The sequence below is a fragment of the Polypterus senegalus genome, chromosome 8 (genome assembly GCF_016835505.1).
Source record: "Polypterus senegalus isolate Bchr_013 chromosome 8, ASM1683550v1, whole genome shotgun sequence".
Lineage (NCBI taxonomy): Eukaryota > Metazoa > Chordata > Cladistia > Polypteriformes > Polypteridae > Polypterus > Polypterus senegalus.
This window is the reverse complement of record NC_053161.1, coordinates 15760870-15782719: the sequence shown is the minus strand read 5'-3', so window position 1 is coordinate 15782719 and position 21850 is coordinate 15760870. Positions and strand designations below refer to the sequence as shown.

The window sequence follows — 21850 nt, the reverse complement described above, 5'->3', positions numbered from 1 at the left end:
GAATCCTCAAGTAGAGTTGATCGCCACATTTTAAAGAGAGTTGAACGTAAAGTTGATGTATAGGATAAAGTTAGAATGTGCTTTACATTTTCCATCTTCTCCTTGTTCTAGCATAAGATATTTGGGTTTATCTAGGTGGACTGGTGCCTCACATATTTGTTCCTCAGAATTAAACATATTGGTGCAAAGCTTTTAAGGCTGGATGACCTTCCTGTTGCATTTGTTGTATTAGAGTCATTACATCTGACTAAACCTTTGTTCTTGTGATTTAAATACAATCAAACAAGTGGGCATGCTGAGTTAAATTCATGATGTCTTATAAACTGTCATTTTTGTACTCAGTAATTTCTAACAAAAAAAATCAGCAATTTCATTCATCCATTATCCAACCCGCTGTATCCTAACTACAGGGTCTGCTGGAGCCAGTCCCAGCCAACACAGGGCGCAAGGCAGGAACAAATCCCAGGCATTGCACCAGCCCACCGCAGGGCACGCACACACACACCAGGGACAATTTAGAATCACCAATGCACCTAACTTGCATGTCTTTGGACTGTGGGAGGAAACCAAAGCCCCCGGAGGGTACCCACACAGACACGGGGAGAACATACAAACTCCATGCAGGGAGGACTGGAAAGCGAACCCAGGTCTCCTAACTGCGAGGCAGCAGTGCTACCATTGCGCCACTGTGTTTCAAGAAATTGCTCCAGATTTGTGGATTTTGTAAATAAAAGATTTGTACACATAAAAAATAATTGATGACAGTTTGGGACATTATATTTTAACAATTTTTATTTTGTGCCATAAATGATAACATCATAAATACCTACCTAAGCACATTTATCGCAGCAAGAGGATGGCACAAATGCCATCACCATCGATAACCATTGAAAACGACTGCCAAATGTCAGACTTCCCTTTACTGAGTTTTGTAGTCTTGTACTCTCCTTTTTATTGCTCTTTCCACCACTGTGGATGTAACTGTCTCCTGGAGTGCAGATATGAATGTGTCCTAACTGATATATTGAATGAATGTAAGTTCTGCTTTAAATTTAATTTCAATTTCCCAGACTCTAGCTCCCGCCCACACATGGGTGTTGACCACTCGCAATATTTAAAATCAGTCCTGCAATTGCATTGAGAAGTGCAGACCTCCAGATCACACAGCATGTGGGCCTCTAGTGGCACCTGTGAGAGTTCTGGGCATACAAACCTGCACATTTGGATACTTGGCCATAACAAACTGTTCTATTGCCTCTGGGTGCATATTAAAAATGCACCAAAGCACTGAATAGCATATGACAAAGAGGCGTGACATTCCATGAGGTTATTCATTAATCCTGCTGTTATGATTAACCAAGTAAAATACAACAATTGACACTTTTAAATTTAAACTAAAGTTAACAATAAAAATCTGCCAATCATTTAACTGTGTTAAATGTAGCTCTGCACATAGACAGTACCTTGTCTGTCTCATTGCTTGAATTCATCGTTCCCACAATTTCAGTAGCAGTGGTTAACCTGGCTGCCTCAATGGTCTGTCATTTTAGGTTTGAACCCTGCACACGGTTGTTGTCTTTGGGAGTTTGCACATTCTCCCTGTGTCTCCAGTTTTCATCCCATATCCATCTTAATGTTGATTAAGAATTCTAAATTGGCAGCATGAGTATCTGCAAGTAAGCCCTGTGATGGACTAGCACCCTGTCCAGGCTTGTTTCCTGCCTTGTGCCCAATGCTGCCTGCACAGGTTTCTGCCTTGCCGATCTTGAGCAGGATTAAGTTTGTTTGTGAATGTTATATTGTTATACAGTTTTTGGTAAGCATAGCATTTTGGTATTGTGGATATCATTGCTGTCTCACAAATCCAGAGAATTGAACTTAACAGTTTGGGATGAACATAGAGTCAGCATTTTCTCCCAGAGTACTCTTGGTTTCCACCCATATTTGAAATATACACATTTAATTTGATTAACAGCTCTTGATTAGTCTGGTATAAATGAGTGTAGGTGCTTTAATGTGTACTACAATGGCATGTTATCCCAAAGCAGGGTTGGCTGCTGCTTTGTGGCCAGTGGTACTGGAATAAGTGTGCTTGTCAAATTTAAGAGTTTAATAGTATTTTGATAAAAAACACTCAGTTGAATTGTCCTTTTTTAATAAATGTTGAATTATATGTGTTAGATTACGTAAGGTTGTGTTCCTTGTATTATTTAAAAAAGCCTGGGTTTGATTATTACTGTTACTTTTGTGCTTGTTCACTATATCCACTTCATCATAATATTCTCCTACTTTAGACATTAAAGTTGTCAATCAGCTCTTCACTTTTTTTTGTTTTGGCTGCTGTTAGTGTGGCTGTAGCAATAAAGTAGTTTTTGTTTGTCTTTTTGATTTAGTTCAAGAGGAAAACGCTCACCAAAACAGAAGAAAAAACACCAACCCAATGGCAGTGTGACAGATGCCGACAAAGACAGGTTAATCACAACGGACAGCGACGGCACATACAAGAAACCTCCGGGAGTCAACAATGTGGCATATGTGGTAAGTTGAAGTTTGTAATGCATTACCATATGACCAGAAACTGGGCTACAGTTTAATCTTCCTAAAGGTTGTCCTTTTGTCAGAATAAACGAAATGTAAGACTTTGTATTCCTCTGCAAGTTCTTTTTTACATTCTTAGATTTATGTACAACGTATTATTGGAAATCTGTTGGGCCAATATTCAGACAATTGTGCCTTTTTTACAATATATAGAATGTTTCTTTGTGGAGAAAAAAACTTTATTCACAACATTAACAAAGGTTCAGAAATATTGTAAATCTTTTTGTAGCTTCCCAGGATGTTTTGCAACACCATTTTTATTGCTTACGATTTATTATAGAATGGCCTGAACATGCATATAGATGAACTAGATAAATTTGTTAGCCTTCTCATTTTCTTCCATAACCTCCATCAACTTCAACCGTCCTATTTTTAAAAGAAACAAGAGCATGTCTCCCCTTCTTGTATTGTTGCAGAAATGTTTTGTTTACAGACAACTTTGTGGCACAGCATGGCCCACTTTGATTCAGGGCTATACTTAAGTTTGTTTATTTACCTGTTAAAATGATTTTTTTCTTCAAGGTCTCTCCATTTACAAACAGTAAAATGAGCACCAAAATACTTTTACGTAACTATTTCATGATGACCATAGTGTTGCCTTCCTTCCCCTGGGGCCTGGGTGGGTGCTTATGTGTGCCCAGCACCACGCTGAAGTGTGTTGTCTGCCTTTCACCTAATGACAGCAGTTAGTTCTCCATGAGCTGTAATGTAAAACACTGGATAAAATCATAAGGATGGATATTTGGCATAATGAGCATTTAGGCCAGAATCTAGATTTTTACACATGAACAGCACACAAACACTAGTCTGTTAAGAACATATGGAGTGAGGGGACTTAAAATTTTAAAAGAATAGATACAGTATGTACCAAATTGTGCAGAGTCACCATGTTGGAGAACATTAGCAAAGCGACTGAATCAATCTTATCTAAGACTTCTTCAGGATCAGATGCAATTGTGCATCATCTCATCAATAAAGATATTTAAGGTAAATTAAGCAGTTGCTGAATAAGTTAAAACCAAAAGGATAAGTGTTTTCAGTTTTTCTCAAACCAGTATCCTGTATGAAGTGGTTCACGCTCAAAGAGCATTGATCCCTAAGGCCCTGTACCTGAGGGTCACTTTTTGAAAATATTGGTGGGCCAGAAGGGGGTGGGCATAAATGCTAGTTATAATTATTTTGTAGCAACAGTAATTTATTTCTGTTTTTATCTACTTATTGTCCATCATATTCAAATTTCCAGTTTGTTTTTTTAATATGTATTGTTAGAGAGGTTAAACAATTACCAGCAATTGTGGTCCTAAATTCAATTAATGTTAGAAGTTTACCTTGTGTTTCCTTAGGAGGCATTAGCTCTCCGGAAATGTGTTCTTTTGAAATTGCGGCACATTAAGTAACTAAACAATATAGTAATATGACAGAAAAGGCGATATCCCTCCCATCGTGATTACGGCGGTACAAGAATCACATGAGAAAAATATACTTTAGCTTACATTTACTGACGGTTGACGCGGTTACAAACAGGAAGCATATGACAAAGACTTTATCCAGGTGGGAATCTGGATCAACACAGTCTGCCATTTTTCGTCCCCACGCTGGGAGGGTTTTCGGAACTTTGCCGACACGTGCTTCAAAGGGTTTGGCTGTTGACCAAGCCTTTTATACTGTTCTTCTTCATTTGCTGGTCTTCTCTGTCTCCAAACAAGGGCAGGAAAGGGCTGAACTCTACCTCCACAAAATATAGAAATAGCATAATGCCTACATGCCGGTTCTCATTCTCCCAACAAGTAAAGAAGATTTTGTACTGACAGAGGACAGAAATACTGTACTGTGTTTAAACTGACTATACAATCCTCCAGTTGTCTTTGGCTATCTAGTCTATGCTTGGTTGGCAATTCTAAATGCTGAGCCCCTGTGTGCCAAACTTAGCATACACATGTGAATGGAGACTTTAACAATGTTGTTCAGGACAGAGACATAAAATATTAAAGAAAAATTTATTATAACACTTTGTTACTGGGTTGGGTGACATTGTAGGTCAATGACGATTTTACTAAAGGCAGGCTTGTGAGAGGTTAGAGCAAGGTGCATTTACTGGTTGAGATACTCCTCACTGAGTATGTTGCACCTCTCATTTTTTGATTAGGATTCATCGTTCATAGGTAGATTCAAACACCATCAATAAGTGTCATGTCTGTTGCAGTTAGTCTTCTTCTTTTGTAGAGACTGCGCTCAAAACAATCAGAGTTTGTACTCATTAAATTTAACTTTTGATCATAATGTTTCTCTGTAACTGTAACTGGAAAGGTGTCTCTCCTATATGTTCAATGTTTAAGGCAGATATGATTAGGCTCCAGGTGGCAGGAACCACGAGTAATATAAATTACAAACCATTGATTTAACTTAAATAAGACCAGAGTCCTTGGTAGCTTTTCCTTCTTGCAGCCATAATAACCCCTGTCACTCCAAATGAACCAACTGTCAAAGTAATGCTAGCTTCAACCTTAGAACACACTCTTCAAAACTATTAAAGAATATTGAAATATTATCTATACTAATAAAAGGCAAAGCCCTCACTGACTGACTGACTGACTGACTCACTGACTGACTGACTCACTCACTGACTCATCACTAATTCTCCAACTTCCCGTGTAGGTAGAAGGCTGAAATTTGGCAGGCTCATTCCTTACAGCTTACTTACAAAAGTTGGACAGGTTTCATTTCGTAATTCTGCACGTAATGGTCATAAATGGAAGCTATTTTTCTCCATATAATGTAATGGAGTTGAGCTCGATGGCTGTGGGGGGCGGAGTTTCGTGTGACATCATCACACCTCCCACGTAATCACGTGAACTGACTGTCAACGCATTACATAGAAAACCAGGAAGATCTCCAAAAAGCGCTGAAGAAAACATGCATTATACAATTGAGAAGGCAGCGAAACAATAAGAAGCGAGCGAGTGATACATACTGTACAAGCATATTCATGCCTGCAGCTACTTCAGAAACAATGCACGGTGTAAACCTAAAGTTTAAATTAAGTTCATAGACAGGCTGCCTCTGGCGTTTGTCATGCCCACGGTTAATGCTAGATACAAGTTTAATGAGAGGACACAGGGTATAAACGACAGTTTTGATCACTTTCTAACCAAGTTCAAATTGCTGGTCAAAGGCTGTGCTTATGCAAATTCTGAGAGACTGTGTTTGTGGGGGGATTGACACTTAAGGCGGGTGGAGGAGTGACGTCATCATCTCACCTCCCATTCACCTCATTTTGCTCTGAGCTGAGCTCCACGGCTAACGCCGTCTTCCAAAGCAACTTCGTCACACTGCCACCAAATACTCACAGAAAAATCCACAATACACACGCTGTCTCTAGAGTTTCTCCACACTGAATCCTCCAGGCACTACTTACAAAAGGTTACATTGACAATCGTGTTACGTTATTTTTAAAATGTTTCCTTTTCTTCTCGATTCATTTTACCATCGCATCCCCTTGGTTTTAGAAGAAGTATGAAAAAATATGAGGTTAACACAGAAAAACAGATCACCAATTCAAGCTTTATGAATAATCGATTCGCCATCAATAATTGTTTTGGTAAAGTCATACTCAGTGTAATCCTCCTTCCATTTTATAATTTTTCCGCCACTAGCCATGATTAAATGAACGGTAAAAAAGTAAGAGCGAAGCAAGGGTGACTTATTCAGGCAGGCATATATATGACAGCAACACTCATGACAATGTCAATCATGTTACGTTATTATTAAAATGTTTCCTTTTCTTTTTCATTACTTCTTTAACACACTACTTCTCCGCTGCGAGGCACGGGTATTTTGCTATATATATAATATATGAATTACCTCCAAAGAGCGCTGAGACTTTTGATCACGTGAACGAGTCTGCAAAAAATAGGGTCTCCTGCCCAGCGAAAGTCGAGCAACTGGCGCACGCGCATAGCTGTGCCGGCCTTTTAGACGCTGACTGCGCTTCTGCCTTAAGTCAAAGTGAGCACTTTTAATTTTTTTCATCCTCCCCCTGAGCTATAGCCCAGACAAGTGCAAACACGGGACCCCTTTTCTACACTGCGGCAAACTAATATTAAGGCGATTCGCACTTTCTTTTGCACGTATACGATTATGAGGTCGTCAGCTCAGATTATGAAGACACGCACAGAAGTGGAGGACTGACAGTGCCATCACAGCCAATTAATGGCAGGGACGTCTCACCAGTCTACACAAGACCCACGCGACTGTCCCCAAAAGGCGCTCATATCGTCAGCGAACACATCTCTCTATACTATATAAAAGAAAAAGGCAAGTTTCCTTTCTTTACACCTTTTTTCCTTTTATCCCAAACCAAAGCCTTTCTCTCTTAACACTGCAGAGGACACAAAACTAATTTTCTTTAACTGCTGGTAATGGCACATTACCAGAGGCACAAATTTGAACGTTCACATAGAAAATGTAATTTCTATACCACAGCCGTCGTGTAGCGCCTTTCAAAAGGGATCAACTACCGAGATGATCCATATACATTTTAGCTGCTGTTAGTACTACTTACCTGTTGTGTTACACAGTCTTTAAAATGTAGTTTACCCGCAACCACTCTAGTAGTGCTCAATGTATCTTTACTTCTTAAAACGTTAATGTTTTACTGTTTAATAACTTATAGACTACATTTTATTATTTTTCCCTTGCACTCAGTGACCAAAGCTATACACACACATATAGACACATACATATATATACACATATATATACCTGTGTGTATGTTTGTATGTATGTGTATATATATATATATATATATATATATATATATACACACACACACCTATCTACATTGTATATATATACACACACACACATAAATACATACATACATACACACACACACATATATATAATTTGTGTGTGTGTGTGTATGTATGTGTGTGTATATATGATGTAGATAGGTATGTATATATATATATGTGTATATGTAGATATGTATATATGTATATAGATATGAAGATATGTATGTGTATATATACAGTATGTATATATGTATGTTATATATATATATATATATATATGTAGACTCAAACCCATTATGACAGCAGCAATCCAAGCTAAGAGAAAACAGTAAAAAGGAGGTGTGTCAGACGTCGTGGTACATTTTCTGATGCAGCTAGACGAAAACAACTTTGTGACGCTGCCGCCAAATACACAAAACAATTACTTTGACAATCATGTTACGTTATTTTTAAAATGTTTCCTTTTCTTTTTCATAACATCTTTAACACACTACATCATCGCAAGCGCTGGTATTTTGCTATATATATATATATATATATATATATATATATATATATATATATATATGACAGCAACACTCATAACAGTGACAAAACACTTACACTGACAATCATGTTACGTTTTTTTTTTAATGTTTCCTTTTCTTTTTCATAACTTCTTTAACGCACTACTTCTCTGCTGCGAAGCGCGGGTATTTTGCTAGTCGACTTATAAGTTTGTAATTATTTTCTGTTTAAATTATTTAACCTAACAATTTACCCATAAAATATAATTCTACTAATGTGTTTATTATGAAAATGAAGAGTAAATTTCAAAATTCTTAATATTCAGAGAACTGTCATGACACAAAACTGACATAAACTGGGTCTGTCATCGCAGTCGGCACATAAGGTATTAAGTATTAAGACACACTTAGCAATTGACGAGTGGCTCAAGGAGCATGCAGATTACAAGGGATTTAATGTGCTACTTTAGTTATGTTGGGTTTTGAGAAACACTTGTAAATTAACAAATTGGTTTTTAAGATGGAGTTTACAATGTTCTTAGCGTTATAGCACTTTGAGGAAACATACCCCTGATTGAGTTTTACCCACTTTTACCCTGCAGAGTCCCCCCATTTTCACTGAAAAATATCCACAGATAAATAGCCTTCTAACTCTCTTTTAGTTTAAGTAAAACTTCTTGCAAACACAAACAGGTCTAAAAGACATTTTCAGAGTCATGACGATAAATTAAAGGATAAGAGTATTTAAGATTGCTTTCATGTAAAAACTGGCACTTCCTAACTTAAATGGCTCCAAATGTACCCAAGAGATGGCTAAAGAACATCTGTTCTCCTGTTATGTGACCTTTTAAGAAAAGGCTACCCTGGTGTCTTTGTACAGTAGAATTATGCCCAGCCACACTTGGCTATCATCTGCTAGGAATGCTTACAGTAGTGTAGCACCATTGCCTTTTTTAGGAAGGCCACGTGGGAAGCTGTGTAGCTCTCAACAACACTTTGCTTCTCATCCTTGGTGGATCTTTTTCAAGGACCAGATGTTCTTTCTTTGTTTCGTTTTGTCCTAAGACACTTCGCTACCTGCGTTATCAAAGTAACAGGAGGTGAATACGCTGCATTTAGCCCAGTCCTATAGTAATAAGTCATTCTACGGTTTGGTTTTGGATTAATTTCCTATTTAATTTTCACCCTTTCTGTAAGCCGGTTTTTAGGAAAGTTTATCTCTGCTTCTGGGTGTAACAATTGTGCTTCTTAGAGTTCTTAATAAATAAATATTCTCAGGTGTCCAGACTTTAGGGATTTCCCTATTTTTTAATTTTACTAGTTATTGTGTCTAGTTTGATTAGTGAGGATTCAATTTCTTCATTTGTTTTTGAGATGGTTCCTCAGGTTTGGCACAAATCCTGATCGGGGAGCTCTGCCCAAATATTGTTATTATAGATGCAATCTCTAGCACTCCCGTCATTGTGTGGATCAGTGGAATTGACAAAAAATATTACAGATAAATACATTATTAAACATACTTAATGAAAATGTTATTTTTTTGTCACATTCCTTATTTTGTTCCATGCAGTCAGATCCTGATCAGCCTGTTGAACCAAGAAGTCCTTCTCCACAAGAGAATGAAGTTTTCTCGGGTTCCCCACCACACACCCACTCTCTGCCTCCTCCTGCCTATTTGCCACCGCAGCCATCAATTGAAGAGGCCAGGCAGCAAATGCACTCTCTCCTAGATGACGCCTTTGCTTTAGTTGCACCCAGTACTCAAGGAGGCAATGTTGGAATCACAATTCCAGGTATTACGTCAGGTCAGCCTGGCACTAGTCCACCAACAAGAGGCAGCAGAGGAGCAGGCACAGGACAGTGGGGGCCGCCACATGTTCCAGCTCTTCTGTCAAATGTAAGTGGCATAGAATATAGTCAGTCCTCTTTTTCTCTTTGTCTGTCTCTGTCTCTGTTTCACTTGGTGTACAGAAATAGTCTTATGCTATTTTAAGCAGGAACCTTTACACTACTGAAAGTATAATTTATTGAACATTTACTGTTTAGTGAACTGCAACTTTCATGTAAGCTTATAACAGTTGTTTGTTCGACTTTCTCATTTAGGTCTACCGACATTAGTAGAGGAATATGAAATTCCTCATTTCTTGGAAATACAGAAAGATTACACACATAATAAGAATGTAGTATGTTATAAAAAAGCATAAAAGAAGAATAGATTTTAGAAGGAGCTTCATTAACAGACAGTGCAGTGTAGGAATAGGAGGTGCAAAGCCAATTCAAGAGACTGTTCTTGATACAATAAAATATGTAAATATGTACATTAAAATTAGGCCTGCATATTATTCTGCCATGGGCAAGGGTGTCAGTTCACCTCCTTTCTATTTCCATTTATATTTCACATTTACTTAATTCCACAGAAGTATACCTCTCACTAAAAAAATAAAAACATTAAATGTTCCTCATTAGTACCTGAATTTTTAAGAAAATGAGGCAATCACAGAAATACAAAGTGTATTCACATTTTTATAGTTCTGAATCATAAACATTATCATAGTCATCCTTGACATTGTAATTCTTGTATTGAATAGAATATATCTAAATTATGAGAAATAAGCAGAAGGTATTGAGTAACACACTGGGTTCTGATTATTCACCTCTTCTATAACATTTCAAAGACATGAATTTGAATTATTAATTTGTGGTGTCTCTTCTCTTTCATAGAGGTATGCTGACCTTGGAGTGTCCCCTACACCAGCCCCAGCCTTGATTCAAAGGTAATATAAAAGATCCTCATTTAAATTGACATTGGAATGTTCCAGCTTTTATGACACATTTTTTGATAAGAGCATAAGAAGTTTGACAATACAAAAGGAGTGCATTCAGTCTATCAAGTGGCCAGCTAGTAGCTTTGTTTGTTTAGGGCAAAAAGGATGATTTTCTGTTTTGAGTCCAGAGTTTGATCCTATGAACACACTATAATTATATTTTGCCTATTTTTTATACTCTCTCTGTATTAATCCTTCCCTTATGTAATTTACATGTTAAAATAAACACACCCATTGATCGTGTGCCTTGGCATTTTTCTGAAAATAATGCCAGCTGGTGGCTCACATTTTATACTGTCTTTTAAAAAAATAAATATATAGATGCAGCATTTAATGATGACAGCTTCCAATAGATGGTGCATCACAAACATTGCCACTGCTTTTACAAGTCCTATGCCAACTGACATGTTGGACAAAGTAACTGGACGGACACAGAAACACACATTCAGACACTTGTCCTTTTATTAAAGAAGACGTAGATAAAGGTGTGGCTGTATGTGTACATGTATGGACCCTACAGTGGACTGGAATACGTTCTAATGAATTTAAGATGAACTTCCCAGTTTTGATATGTTTTAATACAGTAGAGTCTTGCTTATCCTAACTTCGCTTATCGAACATTCCGTATTATACGACGTCCCACTGCAAAAAAAAAAAAAGCATCAATCGGCAAAAAGAACTGTAAGTTGCGAGCGTGAGTGTAGTCTATGTTTTGTTGCTCCCGACTCTACCGCAGCAAATTACAGTGGAACCTTGGTTTGCAAGCATAATTCGCTCTGGAAATGTGCACACAGTCCAAAGCACTCATACAGTATATCAATGCGAATTTCCCCATAAGAAATAATGGAAACTCAGATGATTTGTTCTACAACCCAAAACTATTCATATAAAAATGATTAATACAAAATATAAAGTAAAAATACATAAAGCAAATTAACCTGCACTTTACCTTTGAAAAGAATCATGGTTGGTGTGAGTGAGTTTCTAAACTCTTGTGGGATTCCACCCAACGGGACGACACGCAGAAGAGTTACCCAAAGCAATCACAGTCTCTCAGCGCTGTAGCAGTTCACCATAAAGGCCAATCTGAAAAGATTGCGGACATGCTATAAGCGTGTGATACAAGGATGGGTGATACAAGGAACAAGGAACATTATAAATGCGCAGGGCACAGTGTTACTTTCCCTCGACCCTGCCTGAATGCTGTGTCTTTGTATAGGAGGCAGATCCTGCTACAATAAATAACCGCGCTATTGCTGTTTCAGGTTGAATAAAGCTGGTGGTGCTAAAAGTACTGAGACTCAGCTTCGGGTTTTCGGGTGCAAGACGGGGACTCACAAGTCACAGCACAAACACACACAGTCACAATGCTGTAGTAAGCAGTATACGCTCGTACGAATGTTGACTATATGAGTGACGTTAAGGCTCTAGAAACTGCAATTAATTACATTGAGCAACAAGAAGAAGCTACAGGAATCGACATAACAAAGCTACAAAGATGGCGAGACTTGACAGCGAAGAAACGGCACTCGTCAGGAAAGCAGACTACGATCAAAAATGTCTTTAAATCATCACAGGACTGAACTTTTTAAGTACAGTACATTCTGTATTTAACTCCAGACAATTCTGTAACTGTAAGTTCAGTTCATTTTCTGAGTTAATTTATTCTGTTTTGTTGTTATTAGGTTCATAATGTGTAAAATTATAACATAGTTTGACGTTTAATAGGCTTTTTCTTAACACCTGCCATTATCCAACATATTCGCTTATCCGACGTTCTGCCGACCCGTTTATGTCGGATAAGCGAGACTCTACTGTATTTATATAAATGCAGTATACAGAGGTTCATGTTTTTAAGGTTTTTTTTTTGTTATGTGAAAAAAGTTTCACCACATGCCCTTTATCAGGTGGTCCACACCACAATTTGTCATGAGATAAATCATGTTCTGATTTATTTTGGGGTTTTATTTCATAATTTATATTCACATACTGCATGGCTGGATGCATCTCAGTTGTTATATATAATTGGATGGCTTTTTATTTTAAATTTTTACTGAGTCATCTGAAACTTCCATGATCAAAATTATAATGAGAATAGTTTGTCTTGTCCTATTTTAAAGGTTTTACTCAAGTGCTGCGTGGGCAGTTTGTTAAAAAATATTTGATAGACTTATTTTTTAATTTGCTATCTCAATTTTCTAGTTCAGGAACACCATTGCTTTGTACTGGGAATGTGAGTAGTACTTAGTTTAATTTCATTCATAAATATTTCTTAAATGTTAAATAATGAAAATGTGGAACAGAAACAAGACAGAAGAGGTGCTAGGGGAAATGTGGTATAAAGGGACTGAATGGAAAAAAATATATATAATTAAATGCAAAAGAAAAAAATACTAAAACAGAGAAAAAAGAGTAGAATGAAACAACTAAAGGGTATAAATATAATGATAATTATGTACAGGGACCAAAGATGCCACATGCAGAACTTGGTTTAAGTTGATGTAACTCATTTGTCTTTAACTTACTGTTTGCTAGCCTGGGGTTCAGGTGAAAGGACCAGAGGACTTGCTTACAACATGTTTTTTTTTTTTTATATATAACTTTCATTCGTTTGCTTGTTTTTAGTATTTTCTTTTAGTCTTAGACTACTCAAATCTCTGCTCATTATATACTTGGTTTCAAAATAAAAAAATGTAATTCTCTTGTGCTTTAGGAGCAAATGATGTGTGATCAATTAGCTGTGAGTTGCAGCCATTTTAACTTGCTTGATCTTGAAGGATAAGAAGTCAATCAAACGCTATTTATATAGTACCTTTCTTGCATGCCCTGTGATGGACTGGCACCCTGTCAAGGCTTGTTCCTGCCTTGTGCCCAGTGCTAGCTGGGACAGGCTCCAGCAGACCCCTGTGACCCTGTTCAGGACTAAGCGGGTTAGAACATGACTGACTGGCCTTTCTTAAATGAAATGCAGCTCATAGTGCTTTATATATAGAATAAAATGGAAAACGACACAAAATCACAGCATACAAAGTAGGCAATTAGAGATACCGTTAAAATGCTGTTCTGTGAACTGATTAATAAACCACGGTCAAGTTTTATTAAGTAGTGTTTGATGTCAGTTCTGTCAGTGATGATGTTGTAGGCCATGCACTGTTTTTTGAAATCACTAATAAACAAACACCATACTAATTATTTGATAATTAACTGAAGACTTGTTGGTGGTGGTGTTATATATGCCTTTCAAATGAGGGGCATTGTCATTTAATTGCATTCAGATGGAAAAGTATTTTGTTATGTGTTTACTTTCTATCAACTTGGCAAAAATCTAATGTTAAATCAAAATGCAATACATATAAGGTATTATGCGGCATTCTTGTGATATGGGAGATTTCACAGTTACCACTTCATTGCATTCACTTCAATTTCCTTTAGGGTTTTTTGAGAGAAACACTGGGTTGCTGAGAATTGTCTACCTGGTATGCAGAAAAAACAATTACAGTGAAGATGAGCTCATATTATTTTATTAAAATAACAGATTTATTAAAAGTATATTAGATAGATAGATAGATAGATAGATAGATAGATAGATAGATAGATAGATAGATAGATAGATAGATAGATAGATAGATAGATAGATAGATAGATAGATAGTGAAAGGTCAGCCTTATGCCACAACATGGAGACTATGGGTAACAAGTGAAATAAATAAAGGACGTGAAACTTCTGTTTTACACTGTTTGATTTTCATGTTATCATACGACGCCATTTTGAGGGTCTTCTGCAAATACACTGTAAAGCTAATTGTTCCGCAGTGCTACAGTACAAAGAACAGTATTTCAGATTACCCAAAATAAGTTAAAGACACTTCCTGTTAATTTTGACTGAAAGTATCGAAAAAGTTGAAACATTTTTTGAAATGTTGTAGTGTTTGAGAGCATATTTCCATAAGTGTGCACTTAAATGCATGAATCAAGTATGACACAAGTCATAGCAATGAGACACTGTTGCAAGGGTGAAAGTAAGGGACGCAATTTTCAGATGGATTCTCCAGCTGTTGAGTTTTACTTTTCATATATGATATTTTATGGGTAACCCTTGAACAGTCTCTTCCTTGAACTTTTAATCAGCTATAAAATTTTGAAATTCCAAAACCATATTGCAAACCACATACAGTAAGCTTGGTTTCCTCGCTAATTTGAGGTTTAAGTCTTCATATCTGAATGTTGTCTTTTGGCAAGATGCACTGCTTTCAGGGGAATAATCCAATGGATATTAATCAAGGCTGTCTTCCTCCTCCTCCCCTTCCTCTTAAAGACACACTATAGTGTATGCTCTCTCTGTAAGAGTTAGCTGCTCACCCTTGTTGTTCTAATTATGTTAGGGCCAGTTGACCATGTTAGTACAATATATTTGCATTTTAATTCTATTTCTTTGTTTCCATGATTTTGGAAGGTATCACCACTACCTAACATGTCTGTTGTATTGTTTTCACAAAACCAGGCAAGTGCACGGTCAGGGATTTTCACAGTCGGGAGAGTCAGGAAGACAGCAAGATCAGCAAGAAGAAGTGTATGCTACCAGAGGGGTTTATGGTGAGGAGATGCCCTCGTCTGCAAGGCCACGACCAGTTGGTGGATCTACAGGTGTTTTTCAGTTTTTCAGTACTCTACATTGTTCCACTGGTTCTTAGCTTAGAAAAGCTTTTTTTCAAAATGAAAGGAGCAATGTCTTAACATTATTCTAAGTTTCTGTTAAACTCCCTTCTTTAATCATACACATTACTTTTGAAATGAGAAAGAGCAGTATCACTGCATACTTGAGTTAAATGACAGGATAATAGCTGTTGTCTGTGACTAATGTCTTTGTTTGCGAAATCAGGTGCTAGAAAAGACACACACATGCACAGCGGTTTCCTTTTGTTTTCATATCCTTTTTGTGTTCCTATGTGCATCTTCTAGCAATCCTCAAAAATTATCTGCCAGTGCACTAACACCACAACCTGCACTGAGACAATAATGGAAAGATTAGAAAATATAAATATGGACATTTGGAGCAAATTAGGTTGCTATGCTAACTCTGTAATTGCTCACAAAAAATCTAGCAAGAATATCAAATCGAGAGCCACAGGGAAACAGTGCAAAAATATTGTCCCGGCTCTGCTAGTGCCACTTCTGTGACAATCAGTAAAATTATCCATTTGTCCATCTTATCGGTTTCTTATGCATAAAAGAGAACAGAGCTCACCCTGGATCAACGTATTGAAGCATTTTAACTTAACATGTACATTTTTATAATCTAGGAAGAAATCAGAACCTGCTAACTCTGCACAGACAATGAAAGAGTGGTGATTAGAATCCAGGGTGTCCACTGATTTAATATATAGCACAGCATGTTAGTTAAATGCATTCTGTTTAGTGTACTGTACCTCGAATTCTGAAAGAGTATGACTCATTGGTTATTGTTTGTTATGTCTAGATTAGCCAAAGAAAATGGACCAAGGTGCAATGTGTTATGTTGGCACACAAATATAAGTTTCTGAACTGTTTGATCACACCTAGTAATGTCTAAAATGATACCAAAGTGACTGTGGTACACAGTCAGCACATCCTTAAATTGCAAATGGGTCAACCTGCACTGACTTTTATTTCCTTATTTGACTCCTCCATCTGTATACTAAAATGCTAAGAGGTGTCATCTCAACCCTGAGTTTGTCTACTTACACTTAATCACAGTTGAAGATATTGTTATTTGAAAAGCTTATTATCTGAAACTGTGCTGAAGAGTATCAAAATATGAATTGCATTAATATTAATTTAAAGAATAAAAGAAAAATAAGACGCAAACAGGACTCTTGACATCTGTGTGCCATCTGCTGGTGACAATATGTAATTCGCTGAAGGTCACTGCAGGACAGGTTTCTCACGAAAAAACCTGTCTTATCACGTGTGGGGTGGTACATGATTACAGTCTAGATATAGGTCATGTTACATTCATAACAACAGATTAGCAAATGCAACCTCATTCTGCACAACACAATGCTGCAGCATTGCACTGTAACAAGCCAACTGCGTGTTGTATCGATCAAACATGTGTACGGTGGTATCATTTGCTTTTTTCAATATTGCGTATTCTTTTCTAAATTTATTCTCTCGATTGAATGAATTCCTAACTGGCACACTCAGTGCCAAATACTTTCCTGCATTAAATTTTGAGTCATCTTCTATGGCCATATTTCTGATATCGTTGGGCAAAACTCGACTGTAGGTATTGTGATACTGAGAAGGAAACTCTTGCAGAATTCATATTAGTATATAATGATAGCCTTACTATGCACAGATAATGCACAGCTCTGTCAGTTAAAAGGTAGTTTTGCTGAAGCTAGATGTATAACATATAGGTGGAAACAATTGGACGGCTCACTGAGTGTCACATTTCTAAACCAAACCAATGTCTCATGAAGGCTGTGCTCAAAGTAGGGGCGGTGATTTTGAACGGCAAGAATCAGAGTTGCTGTCATTAATCTGGTCTGACAGACAGCAAGCTCCTGTTTACGATGAATCGTCTATAATAAAAAGTCTCATAAAATCCTTATTAGACATAAACAGTAAATATGTATCATGTATGCAGAGATCGCATTTCACATTTTAAAAATAAACGGGATGTAAGGAAAAAACCTTCCTGTGGCATCAGATTATACTTTGGCATTCAACGGCATCAATGGACGAATGGTAAACATAAATGATACATTGCCACAGGTACTGTCTGTGCTCTCTATTATTCAGTGTTACAAAGATAGGCTAGGAGTCGATGTAAGCTTGAAATTATTGGAAGCTATATTCATGAAAATATGAACTGCAGAATATGCATTTGAAGTAAATGGGGCATTAGTCTCCGTCAAAAGGACTGTCATTAAGACTGCTCATAACAAAGAGCCACAGTAGGTGCAGATTTCAGATCTCAAAGCACTCAAATCAACAAATCTGCCTAACAATACTGTACTATTAAAATCTGGGAGAAGGCTGCACAGCACCCACCTTGTAACTGCATTTCTAAATGAATAACTAAAGAAATGTAACATTATTGTCTAATAGAAAATGCAAACATACCACAACAAAATAGCTGTAGTGTTTTAACACATTTTACGAGGGACATTCAAAAAGTTTCCTCACTTTTTTTAACTCTGTTAAGAATTTCATAAACAAATTACATCACTTTTCTAAAGAGTCACCTTCATTTGCGATGCAACATTCCCAGAGTTGTACCAACTTTTTAATGCCCAATTACTACTCCTGCCTTCACCGTTTCCATCGAAAATATAAAAGTGTGGAAACTTTTTGAACGTTCCTCGTATATCCATAGACCACTATGCTTATCTAAACTATTTGCTGTTTTCATATCGTATACTGATGCAATAGCAATAGCCCTGGGGGTGTAGCCTTTGCATCGCAGGATTTCACAACTGTTTACCACTCACTTTTTAAAAAGCTATTCAGGTTTAAGTATCACATCTGGCTCCATGAGACTAGTTAAAAGGTAACACTCTGTAGCAATTAAGTCAAAAAAATAGTTGATGTTTCCATTGTATCTCCACTTTTAAATGTAAAATGGCAAACGATCAAACAACAAGATGCCATCATAAAGCTTTATGTTACAGTGACATAAAATATTTTGGTCATTATAATCATCATGAAGAGGCCTTTCCTTAAATGCAAACTGTTATGTTGGTAACATTACATTTCTAGCAGTTTTACTTAACATTCTAACATAGAGGACTGCTCTTAGAAGTGTGTATTGGAAAAAAAATAGCTATTTTAGTAAACTGTTCTTTCATTGTTGTTCTAATATTATTTTGGAAAAAAAACATTTATAGGTGCGCAGCTTCATCATCTAGCACAAGTTGGCCTATCAAGCAGAATAAATTCACATCAAGGACAGCCTGGGAGAACAGGCCAAAGCCAGTCAGGGGGCTCTGGGTGGACTTCCTATAGGCCTGAAGAAGAATATACAAGAAGTAATCACCACAGGGACCCCGTAAGTACTGGACTTGTGAAGATTATTGGTTTCAATTTTAAAATAAAATCTACCAGCAATTAGTACCATGTACTTTAAGGTTTGGCATGTTTGCATTAGAATGTTCTAAATCAACATGTACATTTATAGTATTGATCAAATTTTTAAGTAAAGATGCCTGTGTATAAAGATATTATCTTTACAAATGCTGCTATATAATGATAAAAATGAAAAACTACAAGAAATGTGATTAAGGTGTGAAATTTGCCATGGAGGTCCTGTGGGGGATCTCGGATAGCAGCTTCCTGATACTGTGATACTGAGTGTGTTCACGTTGCAAAGGAACAGAATGAGCTTAGTTTGTAATTAACAGCTCATATTTGTTGTTTTGCAGGCATTTTAGTGACCCATAACAATGAGAAATAATCAGTTTTGCCAAGCTTGTGGAATATGAAGTTATTTTAGTATTATAAAAACTTTAGTGATATTTGAATTTGCATTGTTGAACTGTAAATTGCCTGAAGCCGAGTGGGTAGTGGGTCATTTTCATTCAAACCAGTTTTACCAGTCAGTGAGTTGGTTTACGTTTATTTGATCTCATTCTTGAATTAGCTGGCCTTTTTTCTAATCTTATTTTGTATGCTAGTGTGATACTTTCATGTAAAAGACATTCAGAAATATGTTTGCTATAGCTTTGCATGCTTGACTTTCTTCTGCCATATTCATCTTAATTCACCCTTTTTTATGATATTTGCTTTCTTAATTATATCCAAATACTGACAATAAGTGATGAGCAGTGAACACTGGAGCAAGAGAAGCTAAATGTGATGTTTGTATCTGTGCTGATTAGTACGAAAATGCTTAAATGGCCAAGTTCAAGTTTACTATCCATTGTAAACAATAAAATTATATTCTAACGTGCATGTCTCCTCAGAACAGTAACACAATAACAAGAAAGACACACACGGAAATATATTATTCTATTTATAATATATTTACTGTTTATCTTATAATATTCTATGATATACAGTTGTGCTTGAATGTTTGTGAACCCTTTAGAATTTTCTATATTTCTGCATAAATATGACCTAAAACATCATCAGATTTTCACTCAAGTCCTAAAAGTAGATAAAGAGAAACCAGTTAAACAAATGAGACAAAAATATTATAATTGGTCATTTATTTATTAAGGAAAATGATTGAATATTACATATTTGTGAGTGTCAAAAGTATGTGAACCTTTGCTTTCAGTGTCTGGTGTGACCCCCCCTTTGCAGCAATAACTGCAAGTAAACATTTTCGGTAACTTTTGATCATTCCTGCACACTAGCTTGGAGGAATTTTAGCCCATTCCTCCGTACAGAACAGCTTCAACTCTGGGATGTTGGTGGGTTTCCTCACATTAACTGTTCGCTTCAGGTCTTTCCACAACATTTCAATTGGATTAAGGTCAGGACTTTGACTTGGCCATTCCAAAACATTAACTTTATTCTTCTTTAACCATTCTTTGGTAGAACGACTTGCGTGCTTAGGGTTGTTGTCTTGCTGCATGACCAACCTTCTCTTGAGATTCAGTTTATGGACAGATGTCCTGACATTTTCCTTTAGAATTCTCTGATAATTCAGAATTCATTGTTCCATCAATGAAGGTAAGCCGTCCTGGCCCAGATGCAGCAAAACAGGCCCAAACCATGATACTACCACCACCATGTTTCACAAATGGGATAAGGTTCTTATGCTGGAATGTAGTGTTTTCCTTTGTCCAAACATAGCGCTTTTCATTTAAACCAAAAAGTTCTATTTTGGTCTCATCCGTCCACAAAACATTCCTCCAAAAGTCTTCTGGTTTGTCCACGTGATCTTTAGCAAACTGCAGACGAGCAGTAATGTTTTTTTTTTGAGAGCAGTGGCTTTCTCCTTGCAACCCTGCCATGCACACCATTGCTGTACAGTGTTCTCCTGATGGTGGACTCATGAACATGAACATTAGCCAATGTGAGAGAGGCTTTCAGTTGCTTAGAAGTTACCCTGGGGTCCTTTGTGACCTCGCCAACTATTACATGCCTTGCTCTTGGAGTGATCTTTGTTGGTCGACCACTCCTGGGGAGGGTAACAATGGTCTTGAATTTCCTCCATTTGTTCACAATCTGTCGGACTGTGGATTGATGGAGTCCAAACTCTTTAGAGATGGTTTTGTAACCTTTTCCAGCCTGATGAGCATCTACAACTCTTTTTCTGAGGTCCTCAGAAATCTCTTTTGTTCGTGCCATGATACACTTCCATAAACATGTTTTGTGAAGAGCAGACTTTGATAGATCCCTGTTCTTTAAATAACACAGGGTGCCCACTCACACCTGATTGTCATCCCATTGACTGAAAACACCAGACTCTAATTTCACCTTCAAAATAACTGCTAATCCTAGAGGTTCACATACTTTTGCCACGCACAAATGTGTAATATTCGATCATTTTCCTCAATAAATAAATGTAAAAGTATAATATTTTGTCTCATTTGTTTAACTGGTTTCTCTTTATATACTTTTAGGACTTGAGTGAAAATCTGATGATGTTTTAGGTCATATTTATGCAGAAATATAGAAAATTCTAAAGGGTTCACAAACTTTCAAGCACAACTGTATGTATATAAGTGTGTTCAACAATACACAGGAAACAACCCAATGGGGACAGTTCCCCGTCCCCTTAAATTTGTATGAATTTTAGTAGATAGAAGAAGCTGACAGAATTGGGATTAATAATTGGGATTCTACTTGCCAAGCATGTCATCACCAAGTTTCAATTAAACCAGTCAAAGTGTTTTTGAGATATATGGTGCTTGGTTTTCCTATTGTAAGATGGAGGGGGGCTACCCCTTAATTTTGATATATTAGGATGTCCTTTCTTCGTAGATACCTAGAGCACTAGATGTACCATCCTGCTAAATTTAGGCTTTCTAGCTTAATGGGAAACGGAGCTTTTTTGTGATGACTATGTGAATGAACTTTGCATTATATTTATCTGTATAAACAGTAAATATATATATATATATATATATATATATATATATATATATATATATATATACACACAATGTTTTTATGTTACAATATTTGATTTTTTG

The 21850-nt window shown here is 36.8% G+C and overlaps 1 protein-coding gene across 3 annotated transcripts in view; it reads left to right on the top strand.

Moving 5' to 3' along the window:
- Positions 1 to 21850, top strand: part of LOC120533816 (UPF0606 protein KIAA1549-like) — a 209018-nt gene that overhangs the window by 181091 nt on the left and 6077 nt on the right. For all 3 annotated transcript variants that reach the window (XM_039760822.1, XM_039760823.1, XM_039760821.1), the window contains 5 exons: positions 2394 to 2538; positions 9468 to 9794; positions 10619 to 10671; positions 15223 to 15365; positions 18593 to 18753. In XM_039760822.1, the coding sequence (XP_039616756.1) occupies positions 2394 to 2538; positions 9468 to 9794; positions 10619 to 10671; positions 15223 to 15365; positions 18593 to 18753 (829 nt within the window). The remainder of the gene's footprint in view (positions 1 to 2393; positions 2539 to 9467; positions 9795 to 10618; positions 10672 to 15222; positions 15366 to 18592; positions 18754 to 21850) is intronic.